This window comes from Podarcis vaucheri (genome assembly GCF_965113315.1).
Source record: "Podarcis vaucheri genome assembly, chromosome: 3".
Classification (NCBI taxonomy): Eukaryota; Metazoa; Chordata; class Lepidosauria; order Squamata; family Lacertidae; genus Podarcis; species Podarcis vaucheri.
The window spans coordinates 95,879,323-95,900,206 of record NC_138761.1 but is presented as its reverse complement, the minus strand read 5'-3'; the positions used below and the strand labels follow the sequence as shown (position 1 = coordinate 95,900,206).

Genomic DNA, 20,884 nt, shown 5'->3' with positions numbered 1-20,884 from the left:
TCTGATCGGTAAGTCCTAGGCTCTGTGGTTTAACCCACAGTGCCACCTGCATCCCTGACACGTCTACTCAGAAGTAAATCCCAATAAATTTCACAGGCCTTACTCCTAGGTAAGTAGTTATAAGGATTGCACTTCTTAAAACTGAATGTGGCAAGTTGCTGTTGAGAGTATTTTGGGGAAGTGTTTTGCAAAGCAGTAGAATTAAGATTAGGACATGATGGTTGATCAACCATGTGGCTTTTAATGGCTTCATCACTTAAATGATTGATTAGATTATTATATTTTTATTTTTTTAAAAAAATACATATTACCAAAAGCTCAGTAAATGCCCCTTTGTGAATAATTCCGGATAAGTATTATATAACTTACTTTGAATAAGCAGTTCTGCATAGCTGTAATGACTGTATTTAACACTTCCTTATTACAACAATATCCCAGATCCAGACTTGTTCATTTCTCTTTAAAAACTGCAGTGGGTTGTGAACGAAAGCTGCTTTTGTGAACCTTTAAGGCTCTTGATGCTTAGTTTAGAGGGACGGTCTGTCCTTTTCTCTTTGGCTAAAATGCCATCCTCTGATGTGGCTTTAAACAAATTCTAACCTTTCTCTAGCCACCTGAGAAACAATTGCTTCCACATAGACTGTGAAGTTCTCACAATTCCCTTAGGCGGAAAGGTGCCAAGAACAGAGTCTTGCAAATGGCACTAAATTGTACCTTTGGGACTTGTAAGAGGGCAGAAATCCCCTCAGACGACCTCTAAACAAATGCTTTGAGTCTGAATTTCCCAGAACATTCTTTTTGCGGGAACCAGCCTCACTTCAGTCTTGTTGAGGGCATTTATGGCACTACAAAGCATCACCCACACTGCAAACATACCATTTAGTCAACATTTTGGTAAATTATGGCCAGGTCTCAGGAGTGAAGTTTCGGAATACAGCCGTGCTCATGGGCTTATCTCTTCAACCCTAATTCCTGGTCTGTTTGGTAACATAGAAAGCTGCCTTGTATCAGGGTCACACCATTGGGTCCACCTAGCTGAGTATTGTCTACATTGATTGGCAGCAGCTTTCCAGATTTTCCAAGAAGGAATATTCCCGTACCTTCCCAGAAATGTCAGGGGTTGAACCTGGCATCTTCTGCATTGTTATGTACTGAGTTGAATAGGATCCAAAATGCAGCCATCTGATTGGTCCTAGAACAATAGGATCCAGAATGCAGCAGTCTGATTGGTCCTCAGGAGCTACCCAATCCAGCTCCAGGTGGAAGGGAATCCGCAACCTGATTGGCCTACAGGAGAATCCCGGAATTAGCCAATCACGTGGGGCCCATTGTGTAAATAATGTATATAAAGCAGACATTCTGGGGAAACTTCCATTTCTCCTCACCACTATGAGCTGAATAAAGAGCATGAAATCCACTTGCCACTCCGAGTACATTTCATGGATGCAAAGCAGATGCTCTACCACTGAACCACAGCCCTTGCCCATGATACAGCCATCAGTATGATACAGTCGTACCTTGGATCCTGAACGTCTTGCAAGTCGAACGTTTTGGCTCCTGAATGCCACAAACCCGGAAGTGAGTGTTACGGTTTGCAAATGTTCTTTGGCACCCAAACGTCTGACATGGCTTCTGCGGCTTCCAATGGGCTGCAGTTAACAAAAAATAAAAACAAAATCTTAAACATTTCAAAAGAAAACATTGCTAAGTGAAGCCAAATATAAAATGCACATTTAAAACAGCATAATCAACAAGAGAATAAAATATTATAAGCATGACACGGCTGTTTGGCAGGCACAAAAAGATGGGGCAAAAGAATCCAATAATTAGGATTTGTTGTCAGGCATAGCGATGTCCCTCCAGTCCCCCCAGGCCTTTGGGGAATATGCTCCCTGGGGGAGATCTGCTCTGAGTGAGCTGGGATTTATGGGAATTGGAGTAAGGTTACCAGACATCCCCGTTTCCTGGGGACAGTCCCCGGATTTACAAATCAGTCCCCTGACAAAATCCTATCATTTCTATACTGAAGTTGAAAAGTGTCCCTGGATGCATTGAAAAAAATCTGGCAACCTTAAATTGGAGCGCAACAATAAATGGAGGGCACCATGTTGGTTGTCCCTAGATAATAAAACTCAGCTACCAAAACGAGAGCTGGAGAGAACGGCAACATCGCTGTTACCATTCTATTTGTGCAATCTTTCCACTCCCCCCCCTTTTTTTGAGGACCAGCTTTCTGCCAACTCTACCATGCAACTAGCTGCTCATGGTGGAATACTCAATTCCTAGTAGACATTTGTCAAATGGCTGATGGGAAGAGGGTACCAAGGCCACTTCTCCACCATGTGAGGACTATACCAGCCCTGACAAATGTATGGAGAAACATATTATGGATAAACCTTCTGACATTCTGCAGACTTCTGGGATAGCTCAGTTGGCAGAGCCTGGGACTTGTAATCTCAGGGTCAGGAGTTCTAGCCCCATGTTGGGCCAAACCATTGCAAGGGCTTGGACCCTCGTGGTCCTTTCCAACTCTACAGTTCTATGATTATGTCCCTTCTAAGGTCTGCAAGTGCAAATCCCAGCCATTTCAGTGACGAATTATTTGCACAGGAGAGGAGATGGACTGAGTCTTTAGTCATGAACACTGTGGTCATATTCATACCATAAATTCAAAGCACTCCAATACCACGTTTACAATCCTGGCTTCCCCCAAAGAATCCTGGGAACTGTTTGTGAAGGCTGCCAGGAGTTGTTAGGAGACCTCCTCACAGAGCTATAGTTTCCAGCAACCTCAACAAACTACAATTCCCAGGATTTATTTATTTTTTTTGGTGGGGGAGTCATGATTGTCAAAGTGGTGTAACATAAAAGTGCTTTAAATGTATGATGTGGATTTGACCAAAGTGTTGACGTCAATTAAACTGCTCCACTGTGAAGGAGGATCTGCCGTTATTCATTTGCAACTGAAGGAAGCTATAGTTCTGGATCCAGAAAGCTGGAAAAGCAGGGAGTGAAAAGTAAAAAGAAGAGAAAAGAAGATAAGATAAAATGCTAACGGAAAGGGCAAAGCAATTTTTAACTTTCAGCCAGAGTAAAAATAGGGGGCTAATTAGCAGTCTGTCTCCAAGGGGAACATCTTCAGCACTTGGGGGGGGGGGAATCCATTATTAGACGTTCTTCAAATCATCTGAAGGCTAACTGGGAAAATTACTTATCGTATTATAGATTCCAAGGAGAGGCACTGGTACTACTGGGGCAAACTAGTTAGCACACCCTATTCGTTATGGGCCTTATAGCTTTGTCCTCATGTTTATGAATTAATATCTGGGTTTTGTAATCACAAAGTTGCCTCAACTGGGTCGCACTGAGTGTTATTACACCTCGCCCTACCCATAGCAGTCACCCTCTTCCCCCCTGTTCAAGCCGTTACTAGGGAAGTATAAGAAATACGATTCAGTTCACATTGAAAGGCACTTCTGCACCTTCCGAAACTTGCGTGATTTTGCAATTCCATATACCTTGCAGACAGCGGCGTAGCGTGGGTTATCAGCACCCGGGGCAAGGCAAGTAATTTGCGCCCCCAACCCGGGGCAAGGCAAGTAATTTGTGCCCCCTAACACCTAACCATGGTCATTAATACGCCAAGACGCGCGTCTTTGGGCGTCGCGGCGCAGCCTTCTCGGTCTCCCTCCCCGGCCCGGCTAGTCCCGACGCGGCTTCTTTCTGGCGCGGGGAGGGGGCTTCTTTCTGGCGCGGGGAGGGGGCAGCTCTGGGGCCAGTGCGTCGGCCGGCCTCCGGCACGGGTGGGGGGGCCCCGTCGGGGCGGGTGGGCGGTCTTGGCACGCAGGCACTAGAGCGCAGGTGGCTCCAGCTGGGCGCTTCCTTCGCCACCGGTGGCGCATTTGGCGGGCTGCGCGCGTCCAGACAGCGACCCGAGCCTGGGCGGCGTGGCGCTTGGTGCCGGAGCCTCCGCCTGCAGCGCCCCGTCGGGAGACCTGGCCGGAAGGAGCCTCGAGCCGGCTGTCGGATGCGGTTGAAGCAGCCAGGGCGGTATGGCAGGTGGCGGCGGCTCCTCGGCGACTCCACGCGGCCAGCCCAGCGCGCTGGCCGAGCCCCGCAGGCGAATGCTGCCCGTCGGTGAGGAGGGGCTGCCTGGCGCGCCCTCCGTGGCCCTGACGCGCGGGGACCGCGGCGAGCGCTGAGAGCCGCTGCCAGCTACAGCCTGCGCCCGAGGCTCTTCGGCGACTCCGGAGGCAGCGAGCGCGCCCCCCCAGAAGTTGCACCCGGTGCGGCTGGCACCCCTGGCACTCCCCACGCTACGCCACTGCTTGCAGCTGAGGTAGTTGAATATATTTTTGTATTCTTGAGTTTTGTCATGGCTTAAGGCCAACACAAACGCACAGGAACTGAACTGATTTTTATTTTAGCACATTCAGTATTGAAAGAAATGCTCTCCAACTGAGGCCTAGCTCTCACTGAGGCAGCATAAATGGGTTTGGATTACACCTGACTGCATACACCTTCCATACCAAAAAATAAAAAGGAATCCTTGCATATAGAAAACTAGCACATCAGGGAGATGGATTCTAGCTTACCCCTCTCCTTGGCAGTGTACTGCTTTTGTGTGTGCAAATGGTGCTGTATTTTTCCAAAGATACTCTTCATGCTTTAAAAATACCATGGAAAAGCCCAGAGTGCATCTACCACTCTGCAAAAAGACTGACTTCTGTTGGGTATGCTGAACTGATCTTTGCCTTGAGACCTAAGACCTTCTTATTTTGCAACAAATTATTCTGCTTATATGTTCTCGAATCATGTAGTGTTTGCTGAAGAAGAAAAAAACCTTCTACTTCCCCCCTGAGAAATGGTGAACCTCATTCAAACCCATTAAGTGAAGCGAAAATAGATATGCTGTATTGAACTGTAAAGGACAGGAATCAAAACTCCTATATGCTTCCAATACAGTGCAATCTGCTCAGATAGCAAACAACATATGAGCCCTATTTGCAACAGAGGAAACTGTGAAAGGGATGTTTATTTCCAATAAACACTTAACTCTCCTTTGGCAGTTGCCTGACAAAGCCCTCAGCTCATTTTTGTGCAAAGTCTTTGGGTGGCAGAGGTGACAGAAGTATTTTCTAAAGTTCCCCCATAATAATTATTTCATTAACCACCTTTCAAGACCCATTAGTGGAAAGCCAGGCTAGCAATATTTCAAAGTACAGTACAGTGGTGCCTCGCAAGACGAAAAGAATCCGTTCTGTGATTCTCTTCGTCTAGCTGTTTTTTCGTCTTGCGAAGCAAGCCCATTGACAGATTAGCGGATTAGCGCTATTAGCGGCTTTTAGCAGCTTATCTGCTGATTGGATCAGCTGATAAGCGGTTTAGTGGCTTAGAAAAAGGGGGGAGGAAAAAAACCCAGCAGGAACTCGCAAGACATTGTCGTCTTGCGAAGCAAGCCCATAGGAAATTCGTTTTGCGAAGCACCTCCAAAACAGAAAACTCTTTCGTCTAGCGAGTTTTCTGTCTTGCGAGGTATTCGTCTTGCGGGGCACCACTGTAATGTATACTTTTAAATCCCATTTATTTAACTATTACCAACAAGTTAGGTGCCTGTAAAAATTCTCTAGGTAACACACAGTGACATGTTCCTCTGCAACAAAATCTGAAGTAGAAAAGGAAATACATATAGTAAATGTGAAATCAGCTGAGATATCAGGAATGGTTTAGGTGATGTTTTGTTTTTAAAGATCTGAAAGGGAAAGTCCTTGGTGTGTACATTGTGCCAAACAGATACAGTGGTACCTCGGGTTACATACGCTTCAGGTTACGTATGCTTCAGGTTACAGACTCTGCTAACCAAGAAATATTACCTCGGATTAAGAACTTTGCTTCAGGATGAGAACAGAAATTGTGTAGCGGCGGCGCAGTGGCAGCAGGAGGCTCCATTAGCTAAAGTGGTGCTTCCGGTTAAGAACAGTTTCAGGTTAAGAACGGACCTCCAGAACAAATTAAGTACTTAACCTGAGGTATCACTGTGATACGCACAGTCCTTCAACTTAAAAATAAAATAAAATTAAATAGCAGCATGCAATTCAGAAATACAGAATTCAGGCCAGCTGTACGTCAGAGGATAGAAAATGAAAAGGCATTTAATGGTTCTTTCTTGACAGAGGGTTGGACTCGATGGCCCTTGTGGTCTCTTCCAACTCTATGATTCTATGATTCTATGACATATTCCTGATTGTGTGAAATGTGGTTATTTTAACTGCTCCCCCCCCCTTTTTGCAAAAGCCTCCCCAAGAGCAATGTGCTATTGGTATCCATGCCCTGACTAACTTTGGAGTTGGCTGTCTTCGGTATGCTGTCCCTCTCCCTCCCTAATATATCCTACAAGTGTCAGCATTCTTCCACTCTGGGACCTCAGATATCATTAGATGACAAACCCCCTCATTCCCAGACAGCTTAGCCCAATGGTCATGGATGATACGACTGACCCAAAATTGAAAAAAAAAACCTCTGCAATACAGGAAAGGGTTTATGGCCTAAACATGTCCAGAGTTCTCTGCATCATGGAGCAGCTCCCTTATAGAGCTGAAGTGGTATTCTTGTCAGCGTCATAGATGTGGAAAGGATTCCCTGAAGGAAGGCAGAGAGTCTGAAAACACTGTTTTAGGATGAAGTTTCTCTAGGCACTATTGCTCTCCAGAAAAATATTGCTCTGAGTAGGAATGGGCAGATGATAATCAGCTGGCACCTTCTGGGCTGCTGCTGCTGTGAGCCCCTCCATAAGTAGGCTCAGGTTGTATATATGTTCAAATAAACCATACATCATACAGACACTATAGTCTTTGTTATGCCTCATTCCTGAAGGAAACACAAACCCGGGTTAAATGCCAAGACCCTGGAATCTCCTGCACCGCTCATTGGAGACAAGAGAGTGGACTGTGCTGTTGGGACACTGTCCTATAAAGGGGCCTAGAAACCTTATAAATAAATATAATGAATTAATTAATTCACAGGGTTGTTGTATGCCTGGCTTTTTTTTTTTTAAGGATATAAATATGTTAATTTATATAATACTATAAATAGTTTGATTGCCTGGTACCCACCGAGCCATGCAGAATATGCCATCCTTCTTATTTATTTTTTAAATCACCAAGTACGTTTGTAATAGCTTGCCTTTATATAGGGGTTGGATGGTACAGAGTAGACCGTGATCCTAGTCGTCAACATACCGTAGTTGTCTCTGGTAGAAAGCTACCAAATTTAAGAAGCTATCTCTAGTAAAATATGCACAGCGGGTTTAGAAAGTTTACAATCCACCACAGTACATGCTCTCTCTCTTTGCCTCTGTTGATCACTTCAGAACTTTTTTGGGTGGAAAATGATAATGGAGAGTGTAAATTTAATAATTCTAACCAAACCAGCCATGTATGGTGACCCACCAGGGCCAACTTCTGCTCTTAACATTTCCTCAACGAAGCATCCCAAGGTGCACACAGGTCCCATTAGCTAAAGTGGTGCTTCAGGTTAAGAACAGTTTCAGGTTAAGAACGGACCTCCGGAACAAATTAAGTACTTAACCTGAGGTATCACTGTACTGGACTGGATAAGCCTTTGCTCTCAGCTCATAGAGCAGGGCTCTTCTACTGTTTTTATACTCTAAAACATTGTCTCTTTTCCTTCTAATTTCCTTATCTTTTATTGGGGAGGATTGCTCCATTTTGCAATTTAGAAAGAAAATAAAAATTCCATGAGAGGAAATTTATTACAACAGAAATGTGTGATAATAAAACACACACACACACACGCCAGAAAAAGAAACTGACATGGGGCAATTCAAAGAGTGGCTATTCAAGGGGGAATTGCTCACTAGCTGAACCTTCAAATAAAGTTTAAAAGGCATGGGAGCCCTCAGTCCTAAAAATCCTTAATAGCAACTTGCATGTCCGCATCAGAAAGGCTGAAACTAAATTTTATCCCCACCCGCAAAAAAGTCACCACAATCAGGTCTAAAAAAAACCAAAAACTTGGAAAGAGAACTGTTAAATTAATGTTGTGCAAGTGCTATAGCCTAAAATCAAAAAGGATCATGTGACATACTCAAGAGTAGGAGGATTATTTTAAAATTTATCTTTTGATTTTAAGTGCCAAGACACATTTATCTCATATTTTTGTTATGAAAAATAAATCTCTGCAATCACCAAGAAAGTGAAATGAATTGCTTGAAATGAACCTTGTGTTATTCACCGCCTGGGGAGAAAGACCTTTCGTATAAACAGGCTTTGGATAACATTGGCAGAATTGACAATGGTGCAATAGCTGGGTCTGTTTTCTCCTGATATCAAGCTGCCCTCCTGATGAGGGGAGCTGATTCTGTTCATCACTGTAACAGCTCTGAGGGCCATCTGCAGTTCAGCAGGGTTAGAAGCAGCTAATGGCTTGTTTGACCCTCCCTTGGTGAATCAAAGGCTACACTCTGTTCCTCACATAAGCCAGAGGGAGGATAATTTCAGAAGAGTGCGATGCACTTTAACAGAAAGGTTGCCTTCCCCCGACCTCTGGAAATTACACCAAGAAAATGAGAGGCATTTATTTCCCCACTTTCTAAAAATAAAAGCCAGCTGATTACAGGTAAGAAAAAACAAGTCTGTTTCAAAACTCTTTGACATTACAACTGCCTGTCATTTCCCCCCCATTTTCTGATTATCTACGTTGTGCGTTTCCTCCTCCCTTCATGAATCGAACACATATAGCAGCTTTCATCAATCTGGTGCCCCCAAAGTTTTTGGACTACAACTCCCATCAGCCCACAGGTCGCTGAAGGCTCCATATTGAATACAATATGTTCCACTGGCATTACAATGGCATAATCTCCCGCTTGTAATGTGAGTCAATTGCTCAAGTAGAATCCTTCGTTATAAAAACACGTCTAACGAAAGCCTATCTCTATATTTTTATTCGGCGCATGCTTTCATAATAGCTTGCCTCCTGACTTTGACTGCATGATTAAATTCAGCTTGTAAGGTATGGCATTTAAATAAAAAGGGACTTAACTCTAAATGTCAGCTGGATTCAGAACATCCTAGATCCCAAGGGAGAATGTAGGTTTGTGGTCCTCAACTGTTGACTGATACCCAACTATCTTAATGGAATGCAACTGTGGAATTCTGAGTTTGTACCATCGCCTTCCTTGGGACCAACCCAGACATAATGCATAATTATATCAAATGTGCTTTTTAGTCCATTGTCCCACGGGAGGCCCAACCAGGAGTTTCCCTCCATAGGCAAATTCCTTTGGGAGTGCAGTAATCTTCACTCTGACCACAGCAAGGGGGAAAGGGCTAAATTCACCCTGTTTGCACAGTATGGTTCTGATCCGACCCGCCTATGCACATTAAATACAATCCAGTATTTAACCCATCAAGCTCAGTATCGTCTCTAAACGGAATAGACAGGACCCTCCAGGGTTTCACACAGGGGGCCTCTCCAAACCCTACCTGAATCTTTTACATGCATGATGTGCTGTACCACTAAGCTACAGGCCTCTATGTGTACAGCACCCTACCCCCTATCCTCAATACCTGGCCTTTTAAGGTATACTGCTTCAGGAAATTGAAGTTGTATTTAACTCTGGTGTCTAATAGCTGCTGACAGAACTAACCTCTCTAAATTTCTTTGACCCCCCCCCCTTTTTAAAGCCAACTAACAGAAGCCACCAACACATTTTGTGGCAGTGAGTTCCGTAAGTTGGGCAACATTTTCCTGCCCAAGAGATGTAAATAGAATAGTTATTGAGGACCTCACTAGTAACTATACCTGAGAAATATTCCATATTTCTGATGTTTACATGTACATATACATCATAGACTGGCCACGTGCTGGGTTTTTCCCCAGCTCAAGAGTCAAAGAAAGCTGTTAGACTGAGGCAGGAGATGAGGGAAGACAACCATATCTGAAACACTTTTCCTCTGAAAAATATAATCTTGCTATTTAGGACAATGTTTTGTTTTTTTCCTGGCTGATTCATACGGCTCTCCTGTGAACTGATCGCAAGGTTATCAGTAATTACTGTCAAATTAATGTATCCAGCTGGCTCTTTTAACCTTCATTAGCTATATAAATATGATGGCAAAGCAGGAGCCTAGCAGCCTATAAAGAGATGAGAATTCTGGGGATGGCAAAATAAAGGTTTTATAAGGTCCTTTTGAGGGGAAAAAAATCAAAATCTAATACACAGTAGATTGCAGGCATCACACTGGCTCCCTGCAGACTTGCACATCAGGGATCACTTGCTGGAATAACTTCTTATTCCGGTTTCCCCTTTTCTCCAGAGCAATTTCCCATTGTTTTTCTTCTCGCCACTAGCCATGATTTCACAGTAAATGTGCAGCAGCAAAAGTATGGTTCATGGAAATGAGATTCCCTTTGAATCATGGTTTGCAAATTCAGATTAAACCATGGTTTCGAATCGGATTCATGAGAAAATCATGGTTTGCACTAACCATGGGTTTTGGCAGTACATTTGTAATATGAAACCATAATGCACAGCAAGGATGGAGAGAGGGAAAGAGAACAAACACTTCCAAGGTTGGCTCACAATCTGCAAACCAGGGTTTGCAAGGAACCAACATTAGATTTGTCCCAGGTTTATGTATGAAAAGCTTACTATCAGCTCTATTATAAAATTGTCCACACATTCCATTTCATGATGGTTGCTCCCCATCCCACCTGTTGTTAGATTCCCAATACCAACCGACAGAGGATATTTAAAACTACGAATCTTCTTTTAAAATAAACTGAGGAGCTTTTGCCTAATGAAAAGTAAGGACTGGAACACAAACAGCTGTTTCCACCAATGCTATGTATGTACACATTAGTGCAGCAAAGTCATAGATTTTATTTTCAAAATGGTCCAAGGTGTTTTGACTAGTTACCAATTAATGAGAACGAGGGATAAATCCTATAGAGATCTCTGAAGGCTGTTTTCCCCCCAGTCTATCCCCTGAAGAGGGACGCGGGTGGCGCTGTGGTTAAAAGCCTCAGCGCCTAGGGCTTGCCGATCGAAAGGTCGGCGGTTCGAATCCCCGCGGCGGGGTGCGCTCCCGCTGCTCGGTCCCAGCGCCTGCCAACCTAGCAGTTCGAAAGCACCCCCGGGTGCAAGTAAATAGGTACCGCTTACCAGCGGGAAGGTAAACGGCGTTCCGTGTGCTGCGCTGGCTCGCCAGATGCAGCTTTGTCACGCTGGCCACGTGACCCGGAAGTGTCTCCGGACAGCGCTGGCCCCCGGCCTCTTGAGTGAGATGGGCGCACAAACCCCAGAGTCTGTCAAGACTGGCCCACTCGGGCAGGGGTACCTTTACCTTTTATCCCCTGAAGAAGGCCTTTAAACAATAATTTGCTCAACATGTGTTGGGCTGTTTAGAAAATAAAAGCCATTTTTTCCAGCATATTGAGACATATCCTCTTTTGTTTTGGAGTTCACTTTGGGTACTCTTTGGGTTTTGCATTTTCTACTATTTTTTTAATGGTGACAGAAAAAGAACATCTACATGGCAGAAGCATTGGCAGTTGAGCGGACACCTTCTGGCTTTCAGGGAAATGTGCCCCAAGGGATCACACCAGAAGCAGTCTGTCCTCCAGCATTGCCAATATGTTCGTAGATGTGTAACATCCCCACCCCCATTGTTACCTGGTTCTTTGTGATGTAATCACTTCCACGTTCTTCCTGATGACACAGGCATTTCTTTTAAGTTTTGCGTGTGGAAATAAGCAACAGGATAGCACAGGAACCCCAGCCTGAGCATAAACATTTTAGAGGTGCAAAATGTAAAGCATGGCAACATGGCATCATCATGCAACTAACCTTACACTTGGGGAGGGGAGGGCGGATTTGGGATGACGAAAGCACAGAAAGCAGAACAGGTGGCGTAAAAGGATGGATGCAATAATGCAGGAACAGTGAGGAAGCATTGCAGAACAACGGTCATAATGTTTCACTTTTTTCAACTTTAGCTTCCACCCCTTATTTCAAACATCTGCCTGTCATTTACACACCAGCGCTGCCGCATAATATGTAATGGGTGCTCTTTATTACCCAGAACATTCCTCATAACATAAATGTTGATTGGGCATGCCTACACTGAAATCAGCTTTTGCTAAATGTTTTTTTTAAAAGAAACTTACTTTTAGTCTTCTCTCCAGAGTTGCACCGTTCCATTTGGAACTGAACTGAAATTACACTGTTTCCATGACAGATTACTTCATAGCGCTCTCACAGCACAAGCCACGCTGAACTAAATGATGTTTGTGCCTTAGGCTGCAATATTTGAAGTAATTACTGTTGTTTAGCATCAGTGGAGCTAATCTAGAAGATAATAGATACACGGACGGTTGTCTACTTCCACTGCAGCCCAAAAAAGGAATTCCCCCTTAAATTGTTAAAGTTTGTGGGAGGCAAAAACTTCAGCAGTGTAGGAGGTGCTACTCCTTATTTTCTGCTACGCATATTTGGCTTGGGCATGGCAGCTGGAATGCCCACTAAAATGAAATGATATTGGCCTCCACAGATATGGAAACAGCACTTGAACACTATGCAGAACCCTACGAACTTGAAATATTTGCATCCTCCTTGCCAACAATTCTGTTCTTCCCCGAAAGCTTTGGTTTGCAAGCTGGAACAGATCCAAGAAACTTGCAGCTGCTGAAAATGGGCATTTCCTCTTCAGTATTAAATTACACCACTATTAATCATTTGCAATATAAGTTGGATCCATCTTAAAAGTGACTTCATCAATACAGTATGTCCTGACTTGCTCATATTTATAACTCACCATACCACAAGGGAGCTTAAGGACAGTATCTACACACACAGGGATTATCAACTAATCTGTTTTTCCAGGTTTAGAGGGAGTGGCAGGGGCAAAGTCACTCAGGCCACATTCACTACATATTGTCGTACACCACCCCAATCTCTGAGTGGTGCGAGATTCCAGGGGTTCCAGACGTCTACCCAGAGTTTGTGTTTCCTTTTGGAATGAGGCACATATATCTTTATGATATATGGTTTATTTACACACACACACATATATAATCTGAGCCTACAATGGAGGGGTTCACAGCATTAGCAGACGTGAGTGAGGAATGTGTTTAATCCACCTGAGTAGCCACTGGGGTGGGGAATGTATGAGTAACCCTTTAAAAGAAAAAGATTTATTAAGTGCTAAGCACATATTTGTTTAAGAATGATCGCACACCTATGTCACCCATGTCATAATGCCTTTGACATAAGTAAAATGCTTAACATCTGTATTGGATCAGGATGTAGACTGGAAGTGTTTAATTAGGGGGAGTGACAGAGTCCTAGAATGGCAGTGACTGGAAAGGTGTTTTCTCATATCTTTTTTTAAAATTAGCATTATAGTGTGATAGCACTGTAACACTTCGGTTTAAGCAGCATTTTGCTAATACTGAAGATTGGATTAGAAGTGTTCAATTAGGTGAAACACCCTAATGTTGCTGAAGCAGCAATGACCAGATGGGATTTTATAACACTAAAAAACATTGTTTCATTTATGAGGCGGCGTTTCCCTAAGATATTAAAAGAAGAAAGAGAAGGAGAAGCTAGAAAAGCATTCCACTGCTAAGAACTTAGTTTGGAAGCATCGCTAACGCACAACCGCTGTTGATCGTTTTCTCTTACCTATGCCATGTCCTAATGAAACTGAACCGTATTTGAAACAACCCCCTTCAAAATGAAAGGGAGAGAGAGAGCAATGTGTTTCAAGGTCGCTGATTATAGTGTTTTATTTCTCAACAGTTTTCAGCAATACAGTCTTCAGTACTTGTTTTCATGGCCTAACAGATGCTGCCTCTGTGTAATAATTATACCCTTGCTAACGAATGGGAAGAAGATTTTAAATGTCTGTTGCCTTTTATTCTGAAAGCATTTATTTAAAAGTGCCATTGATTATGCTTATTTTTTAAGCTACATGATCAGCAGGATTACATGGTTTAGTTGGAAATAAGGTAGGATTCTGGTTTGCCATGCAATTTGGAGCAACCCTCCCCATTTGGCACCTGCTGGATCATGCTCAGATAAGAATATAGACATGTGGATTAGATTGGAGCATAGTTTGTCACGATTTACATTTACGTGAGGGGGTCCAAAGGCTTCCCAGATTCCTTCTTTCCTTTAAACAACGGAGGCTTGGCTTGCAGCAACTGGAAAGTGACTCCAAAGCACCTGGAAGCAGCAGTGTGTTATGAAATGTGTTAAGTTGTGGGTTGACATAGCAGACGACACAGCGATTTCTCCAAAGCAGCTCTTTGTTTTGTAAGCTGGAACAGAACTAACTGAGGAGCTCAGTCAGCCTGCTTATATAGAGCTACAGAACAATTGTAACTGTTGCAACATTCTAAAACTATCCAATCACTGAACGTCACTTTTCGATCCTTCATTTGCATAACTATCTACAGTATCCCCCTGCTGGCCCAGGCTGAGAACTTCAGTACATAACAAAATGCAACCCCTTCCTGGGTAACTGTACAGAGCAAAAGAGGTCTGCTCCCAATATCTGACAGGCGCCACTTTCTTTCTTTCCCCCTGTACCATCCCTGGTGGCTCACAGGCCACTTTAAGTTCTTCAAATCAGCTTAAATCTCCTTAAAGTGTGCAGAATTTTAAGGACCCTTCTGAAAAAAAATATGCATGGAATAGACTTGCCTGGCTACTTGTATGTTTAGTCCATCCCTAGGTGTAGTTCTTGCTGGACTGTACCACCTCAACTGGTGGTGGTGGGCTCATGTGTTTTCCTTTTCCCTGCCACACTAATTTTCTGCGTGGGAGAAGGTTTTCCTATGGGATCAAAATTGAACTGGCAACCCTTAGGGATGGGGAGCAATGTGATTCACTTCACATTTAAAGGAGAACTTACTTGCTAACCCCAACCTCTCTCACCACCAAAGGAACACAGGTGAATAGCAGAGAACCTGCACAAGCGACGCTGACACAAAAACCCACATATATTAAGCAAAATAGAAACATCCCCACCCGACCCCACCCCCACTTACCTTTCTCCCACCCCACCTCTTTCTCCCTTTTCTTCCTAATGTCTCAACAAATGAAACTGATCCATAGAAAATGTTATTTGGGGAGAGAGAGAGAGAGAGAGAGAGAGAGAGAGAGAGAGAGAGACATTGCACATACTTTTGTAAACCAAGAAAATCTTTAATAAAAATACATTTAAAAAATCAAGGAGAACTTACCATTGTTGTCAGCCGCCCTGAGCCCAGCTTCGGCTGGGGAGGGCAGGATATAAATAAAGTTTATTATTATTATTATTACCAAATCCACACTTTCTGAAACACAGCCATCCTTCAAAATTTACACTTCGCTGAATTTTGCAATGTAGTTGGGTCCAGTCAAGCAAGATGTACCAAAAATGCATATACTAGGGTGTCAGGGACTAGCTGGATGAGGAAGACCCCCCAGGTATGACACAGATGATAATGACTTAGACCCTGGATAGTGGTGGTGGGAGACTGGGGACTAGTCTGCAGAAGGGAAGAGCTGGGAGGTGCTAGAAGCAGGTGGTTTGAGTGATCAAGTGGGGTCAGGAGAAGGAGGGCCTTCCAGAACAGGACTGGGTGCTGAGAGTCTCAGTGTGAGTGTGGACTTAGGCAGAGAGGAGTCAAGAGGTTGCCCCTGCTGCCTGGCAGCTGGATAGTCCTAGTCCTGCTGGGTCTCTTCCTCTCCTGACACCCCACTCGAGGAGAGGCCTGCACATTACTGAGCAACAGGCCACACAGGCCCAGAGGAGTTCAGCCCCTTGCCACAGTCTACGTTTACTTGGGAAGGATCCAGAGTGAGAGGCTAGAGGGGGGAGGCGGGGCCAGTGGTCAGTTCCAGCAACGGTCTTCAGTGAGGTAAGATGAGCAAGAGGACCTCTGCTGCGTTGTTTACTTTCTATGAATAAAAGCTTAATTGCATTCAGTGTCTTAAGTTCCTTCCTGCCCTATGGATGACCTGTACTCACCTGACAGCTCCTTGACAAAGTGTGCATAAAAATACATTTATTATGTGAAAACAACATATAGAAAAGCATTATACATGGGGGAATTGCTCTGCAAAGATGCATTTATAGTGGACAAAAGTGCATTTGAAAATGCGTATGTAAGGAGAAATTCACACCAAAATATGCTGTTGAATTTTCATGGGGATATTTTTTTTTTAAAAATGTAAACATTAAGTGGAAATGTGAAGAACTGAACTGAATACTGTGTAAGATGAAGCAGTTGCTGTGCAGGCTGAATGTCCAACTCAAGAGCTTCATGGCACAGGACTGAGCACACTAGAAAGAACTAACTGCTTATGTTTGTTGATCCAAGCTTACCCAAATACCACAGCAGTTATTACTAATAATGCCTAAGGCATTTACTCATATAAATGCTTGACAAAAAGCAGTTGCTGTTTCTATGAGTGTCTAAAAGTGCAAAGTGAGACTGTAGGTGGAGAATGCAGTAATGCATCTGACAAAACAATGAAGAAGTCAATATCTAAACAGCTAATTTCGCCTAGTATGAAGGACCTTCCGACTCTGTCGTCTGTGCTATATAAATCTAGCCTGGAATGACAGCGGCTTTGAGGTGGAATTCAAACGCTCCTCTGCTTTTATAGCAAGGTCACATTGTTGGGGTGTGATGTTGGCCGGCCGTAAATGAATCAGCTGTTGCTGGTGCCTGGGCAAAAAGCCTCAAGCTCTGAATCCAGTGGATGTACCATGCAATGATGACTGGAGAAACCAGGCAGGCTGGTGTAACTCAATCTGGATGCTCATTCAAAATGTTAAATTATCTTTGCAAAGGGATAGAAGGCTTAGAAGGATTTGCAAGAGGCTCCCCTGGGCTGTGACCTTTCTTTTTCCTGAAGAGAGGGGCAGCAGCTGGCTCCTGCTTTGGGGAAGGGGGTTGGGAATGAACCTGAAGATGAACTAGAAAACTAGAAACCATTCTACATTCTGCCGCCCAAATGAACTTTTTTTTGTGTTTAGCTCACCCAGCAATTATGGAGAATATTTTCAGGTGTAGTTCAGAGATTTTTGAACTTCATTCAAATGAACTAGTTCGTTTCAAGCACTGGACCTGACTAGCAACCACATGGGGGGTGTTTTCTTTAAATTAACTATCAGATGTGGGGGTCGAATAGTCATTGGCACAGCGGCATATTCAGCAGGAAGGTCTAAGCTATCCTTCCTAACTGTGATATCAGTACAGTGGTACCCTGGGTCACAGACTCCGCTAACCCAGAAATAGTGGGTTAACCCATAATAATGGGTTAAGAACTTTGATTCAGGATGAGAACAGAAATCATGCTCTGGCGGCGCGACGGCAGCAGAAGGCCCCATTAGCTAAAGTGGTGCTTCAGGTTAAGAACAGTTTCAGGTTAAGAACGGACCTCCGGAATGAATTAAGTACTTAACCCGAGGTACCACTGTAAATTCCCCCTGTCCTGGCACAGCGGTCTCCTCCATGCTATCTGTGGCATGGTGGCAATGATTTTTTTTTACAAAGATCACAGCTCCACCCTCCCTACCTTATGTGCCACAGGGCTATTGACTACCCCTGCAACACCTGGTAATTTAAGTTTTAAAAAATGTTATTGGTGTCATGTTTAGTCAGGCCTGAGACTATCCCTGACTTGGCTGATAGTATGTGAGAGTCACATGTCACATACTGCTTTCAGTCCTTTTTTGAGAGAAATGGGAAATCACCCTAGGAAGAAGTGAGCACCCTGCTCTCTCTCTCGCTCTCTCTTTTTTGAAGAGGGTTGTTTGCAAGGTAATGTAAAGAGCTGTTTCCTATATCCACTCTTTTTTTAAAAAGAAATTTGGAATTTTTTAATATTTTCTTTTTTTTTTAATATTAAAAATTTCCAATCAAACCTAATGATATATTCCAAATTATACAAATTATCCAATAATCAAATGTTGTGCCTAATTATCAATTATTATTGTTTTTTAGCTAACTTCTCATGCTTCCAGATCGAATGAATCCTTATCATCAAACTGCATTTCAAAATATTACAATAATTCCCTTAATATCCACTTTTTTTTTTACCTTTGAAGGACTCTGAGCAGCAGCAGTCATACTCTAATAAAGGGAGTGGGAATTTTCTTCACCAACCAGGGCTCCGCCCCCCCCAGTCAGAACTCGCTGAAACTCAGTTCTGGCACCTCTCAGGTAGATGCCACTGCCATTATAAGGGAACAAGGGAGGCGTTCTTGGTGAGTTCTGGCGCCTCTTTTTTCTAGAAAAAAATAGCACTTCTGAGACCCACATTCCCTCCTTGGAGAATCTTCTAGGGACTGCATGCTAGGAGCAGTGGGCGGGGCTAGAAACGAAAGTGGGTGGAGCAATGGATGTGATGTTTACCTTTGTACTGAAGACTGTGTTCCAGCACCACAAATGTCAAGCATTTCTACATAGACACACACATATACATCTCTGCATCCTCCCACCCAGGCAAACAAGGAAGCCAAATATGGCAGCGCCTACAAATCATTCCATAAGGTATAGCTGGGCTTGAAAAGGCCTCTTGGAGCAAACATAAATGTTACAGCACTCAAGTGCAACCATCTAGCATGGGTCCACATGAACATTCTCGCAAACCAGCCTTCGGTCAGTAGTACTATCTCCTTGCTGCATGGTTGCGAACATGGCCTCGGGGGAGATGTCGGCAAATAACAGCTCTGCCTAATTAGATACTTATCTGAAGATAGACAGCTCTTTCATATCAACCATCACGTCACAGAGAACATCAACTTTACGTTTCCCAAGAGAGTAAATTTCCAGCATCTGCCTAGGGCACGGCTAGAGATGCTTTTGTTTGTTGAATTAATCTTCTAATGATGACATTCGTAATTGCTTCATGGTAAAGCAGAGGAAAACCATCACGCGCTATGTATTCATTAGCAGAAATTGCCGGCCTGTAGATAGGATATCCGCTTGATGGGGCAAAGTGCTAATGGAGAGAAAGGCGGCAGCAAAGGGAACGTTAAAAGGCAAAAATAAAAATGCAGGTGGTCCAATTAGTAGCAAAGTAGCCTTTGCCAAACTTGTGCCCTCCAGATGTTCTGAAATTTAATTCGCATCAGCCCCAGTCAGTAATAATAAAATAATAAATAATAATAATAATAATAATAATAATAATAATAATAATAATATATTATTTATACCCCGCCCATCTGACTGAGTTTCCCCAGCCACTCTGGGCGGCTCCCAATCAAGTATTAAAAACAATACAGCGTTAAATGTTAAAAGGTTCCTTGAACAGGGCTGCCTTCAGATGTCTTTTGAAGGTAGGATAGCTACTTATTTCCTTCACATCTGAAGGGAGGGCGTTCCACAGGGTGGGCGCCACTACCGAGAAGGCCCTCTCTCTGGTTCCCTGTAACTTTACTTCTCGCAATGAGGGAACCACCAGAAGGCCCTCGGCGCTGGATCTGAGTGTCCGGGCTGAGCAATGGGGGTGGAGACGCTCCTTCAGGTATACAGGACCAAGGCCGTTTAGGGCTTTAAAGGTCAGCACCAAAACTTTGAATTGTGCTCGGAAACGTACAGGGAGCCAATGCAGATCTCTCAGAACCGGTGTTATGGTCCCGGCGGCCACTCCTAGTCACCAGTCTAGCTGCCGCATTCTGGATTAATTGCAGTTTCCGGGTCACCTTCAAAGGTAGCCCCACGTAGAGCACATTGCAGTAGTCCAAGCGTGAGATAACTAGAACATGCACCACTCTGGTGAGACAGTCCGTGGGCACGTAGGGTCTCAGCCTACGTACCAGGTGGAGCTGGTAGACAGCTGCCCTGGACACAGAATTAACCTGCGCCTCCATGGACAGCTGTGAGTCCAAAATGACTCCCAGGCTGCGCACCTGGTCCTTCAGGGGCACAGTTACCCCATTCAAGACCAGGGAATCCCCCACACCAACCCGCTCCCTGTCCCCCCAAAACAGTACTTTTGTCTCGTCAGGATTCAACCCCAGTCTGTTAGCCACCATCCATCCTCCAACAGTAGGTCTTTGGGCTCATGATGACACTTTCCATCAGCTGCTATAAATTGTCAGGGGTATCCACCACCAAAATACTCAATAATATCACGTGGCTGCAACTGACATGTGAATGGTGTACATTATTCAGCAGTAAAAAGGACAAAAGGAGAGCCCTGATGGATCAGAGCCCATCTAGTCCAACATCCTGTCCCATAGTACGTAGCCCACCAGAAGCTTCTTGAGAGGTTGACCGGTAGGAACACGGGCATCAAAGTGCTCTTCGGTTCATGTTCCCCAGTTAAGTTTACACGTGTGATGTTTAGAAATACAGTCCAGGTTCCCTATTAGTTTCACCATATCAATAGCTGAAGTAGTTCTGTCTCAGGTTCTGCTGACAACTTGTTTCCACAGGCTAGGTCTCCCTCTAAATACTTGTTTGCTCCAAAGTTGTTATAATAAAACAAGATTTTGCTTCGAACGCCTGCCTATATTTCTCACGGCCCACGAAGAACCTTAACATGTGAAATCAGAGCTTTGTAGTAAAACTTCTACAGACCTCAGTGGTGGCATTCAGGCTCTCAAATTTCAGTGGTGCCTGGGCGACGCGAAAATTCGGTGCCTCCTTTGCCGCCTCTCATGCTTCGTTCTACAGTATTGTTTTGGCACCCCGTGCATTGCGGCGTCCGGTGGAGCCACACTGAAACTGCCTCTGCAGATGTAAGCAGCAACTGTCAGGTTGCTGTTGCAAAAGCCTCGCTCACCACGTGGCAATGACAAGACCAAGCCACCACATTGGTGAGGATGCGAGGCTGGGTCGTTTGCTGCCCTGATTG

The 20,884-nt window shown here is 44.1% G+C and overlaps 1 protein-coding gene across 2 annotated transcripts in view; it reads right to left on the bottom strand.

The window, feature by feature from the left end:
• Window positions 1-302: 302 nt before the first annotated feature.
• The window catches only part of LOC309529930 (uncharacterized protein), a 66,587-nt gene continuing 46,005 nt past the window's right edge, over window positions 303-20,884 (bottom strand). The window contains exons 3-4 of one of the 2 annotated variants that reach the window (XM_082218409.1): window positions 1,518-1,649; window positions 303-1,192 (exon numbers count right to left, since the gene is read on the bottom strand). In XM_082218409.1, the coding sequence (XP_082074535.1) occupies window positions 1,145-1,192; window positions 1,518-1,649 (180 nt within the window). In that variant the 3' untranslated portion in view covers window positions 303-1,144. Of the gene's footprint in view, window positions 1,193-1,517; window positions 1,650-20,884 lie in introns of those variants that run through there. The other variant, XR_014218513.1, reaches the window with a different exon arrangement.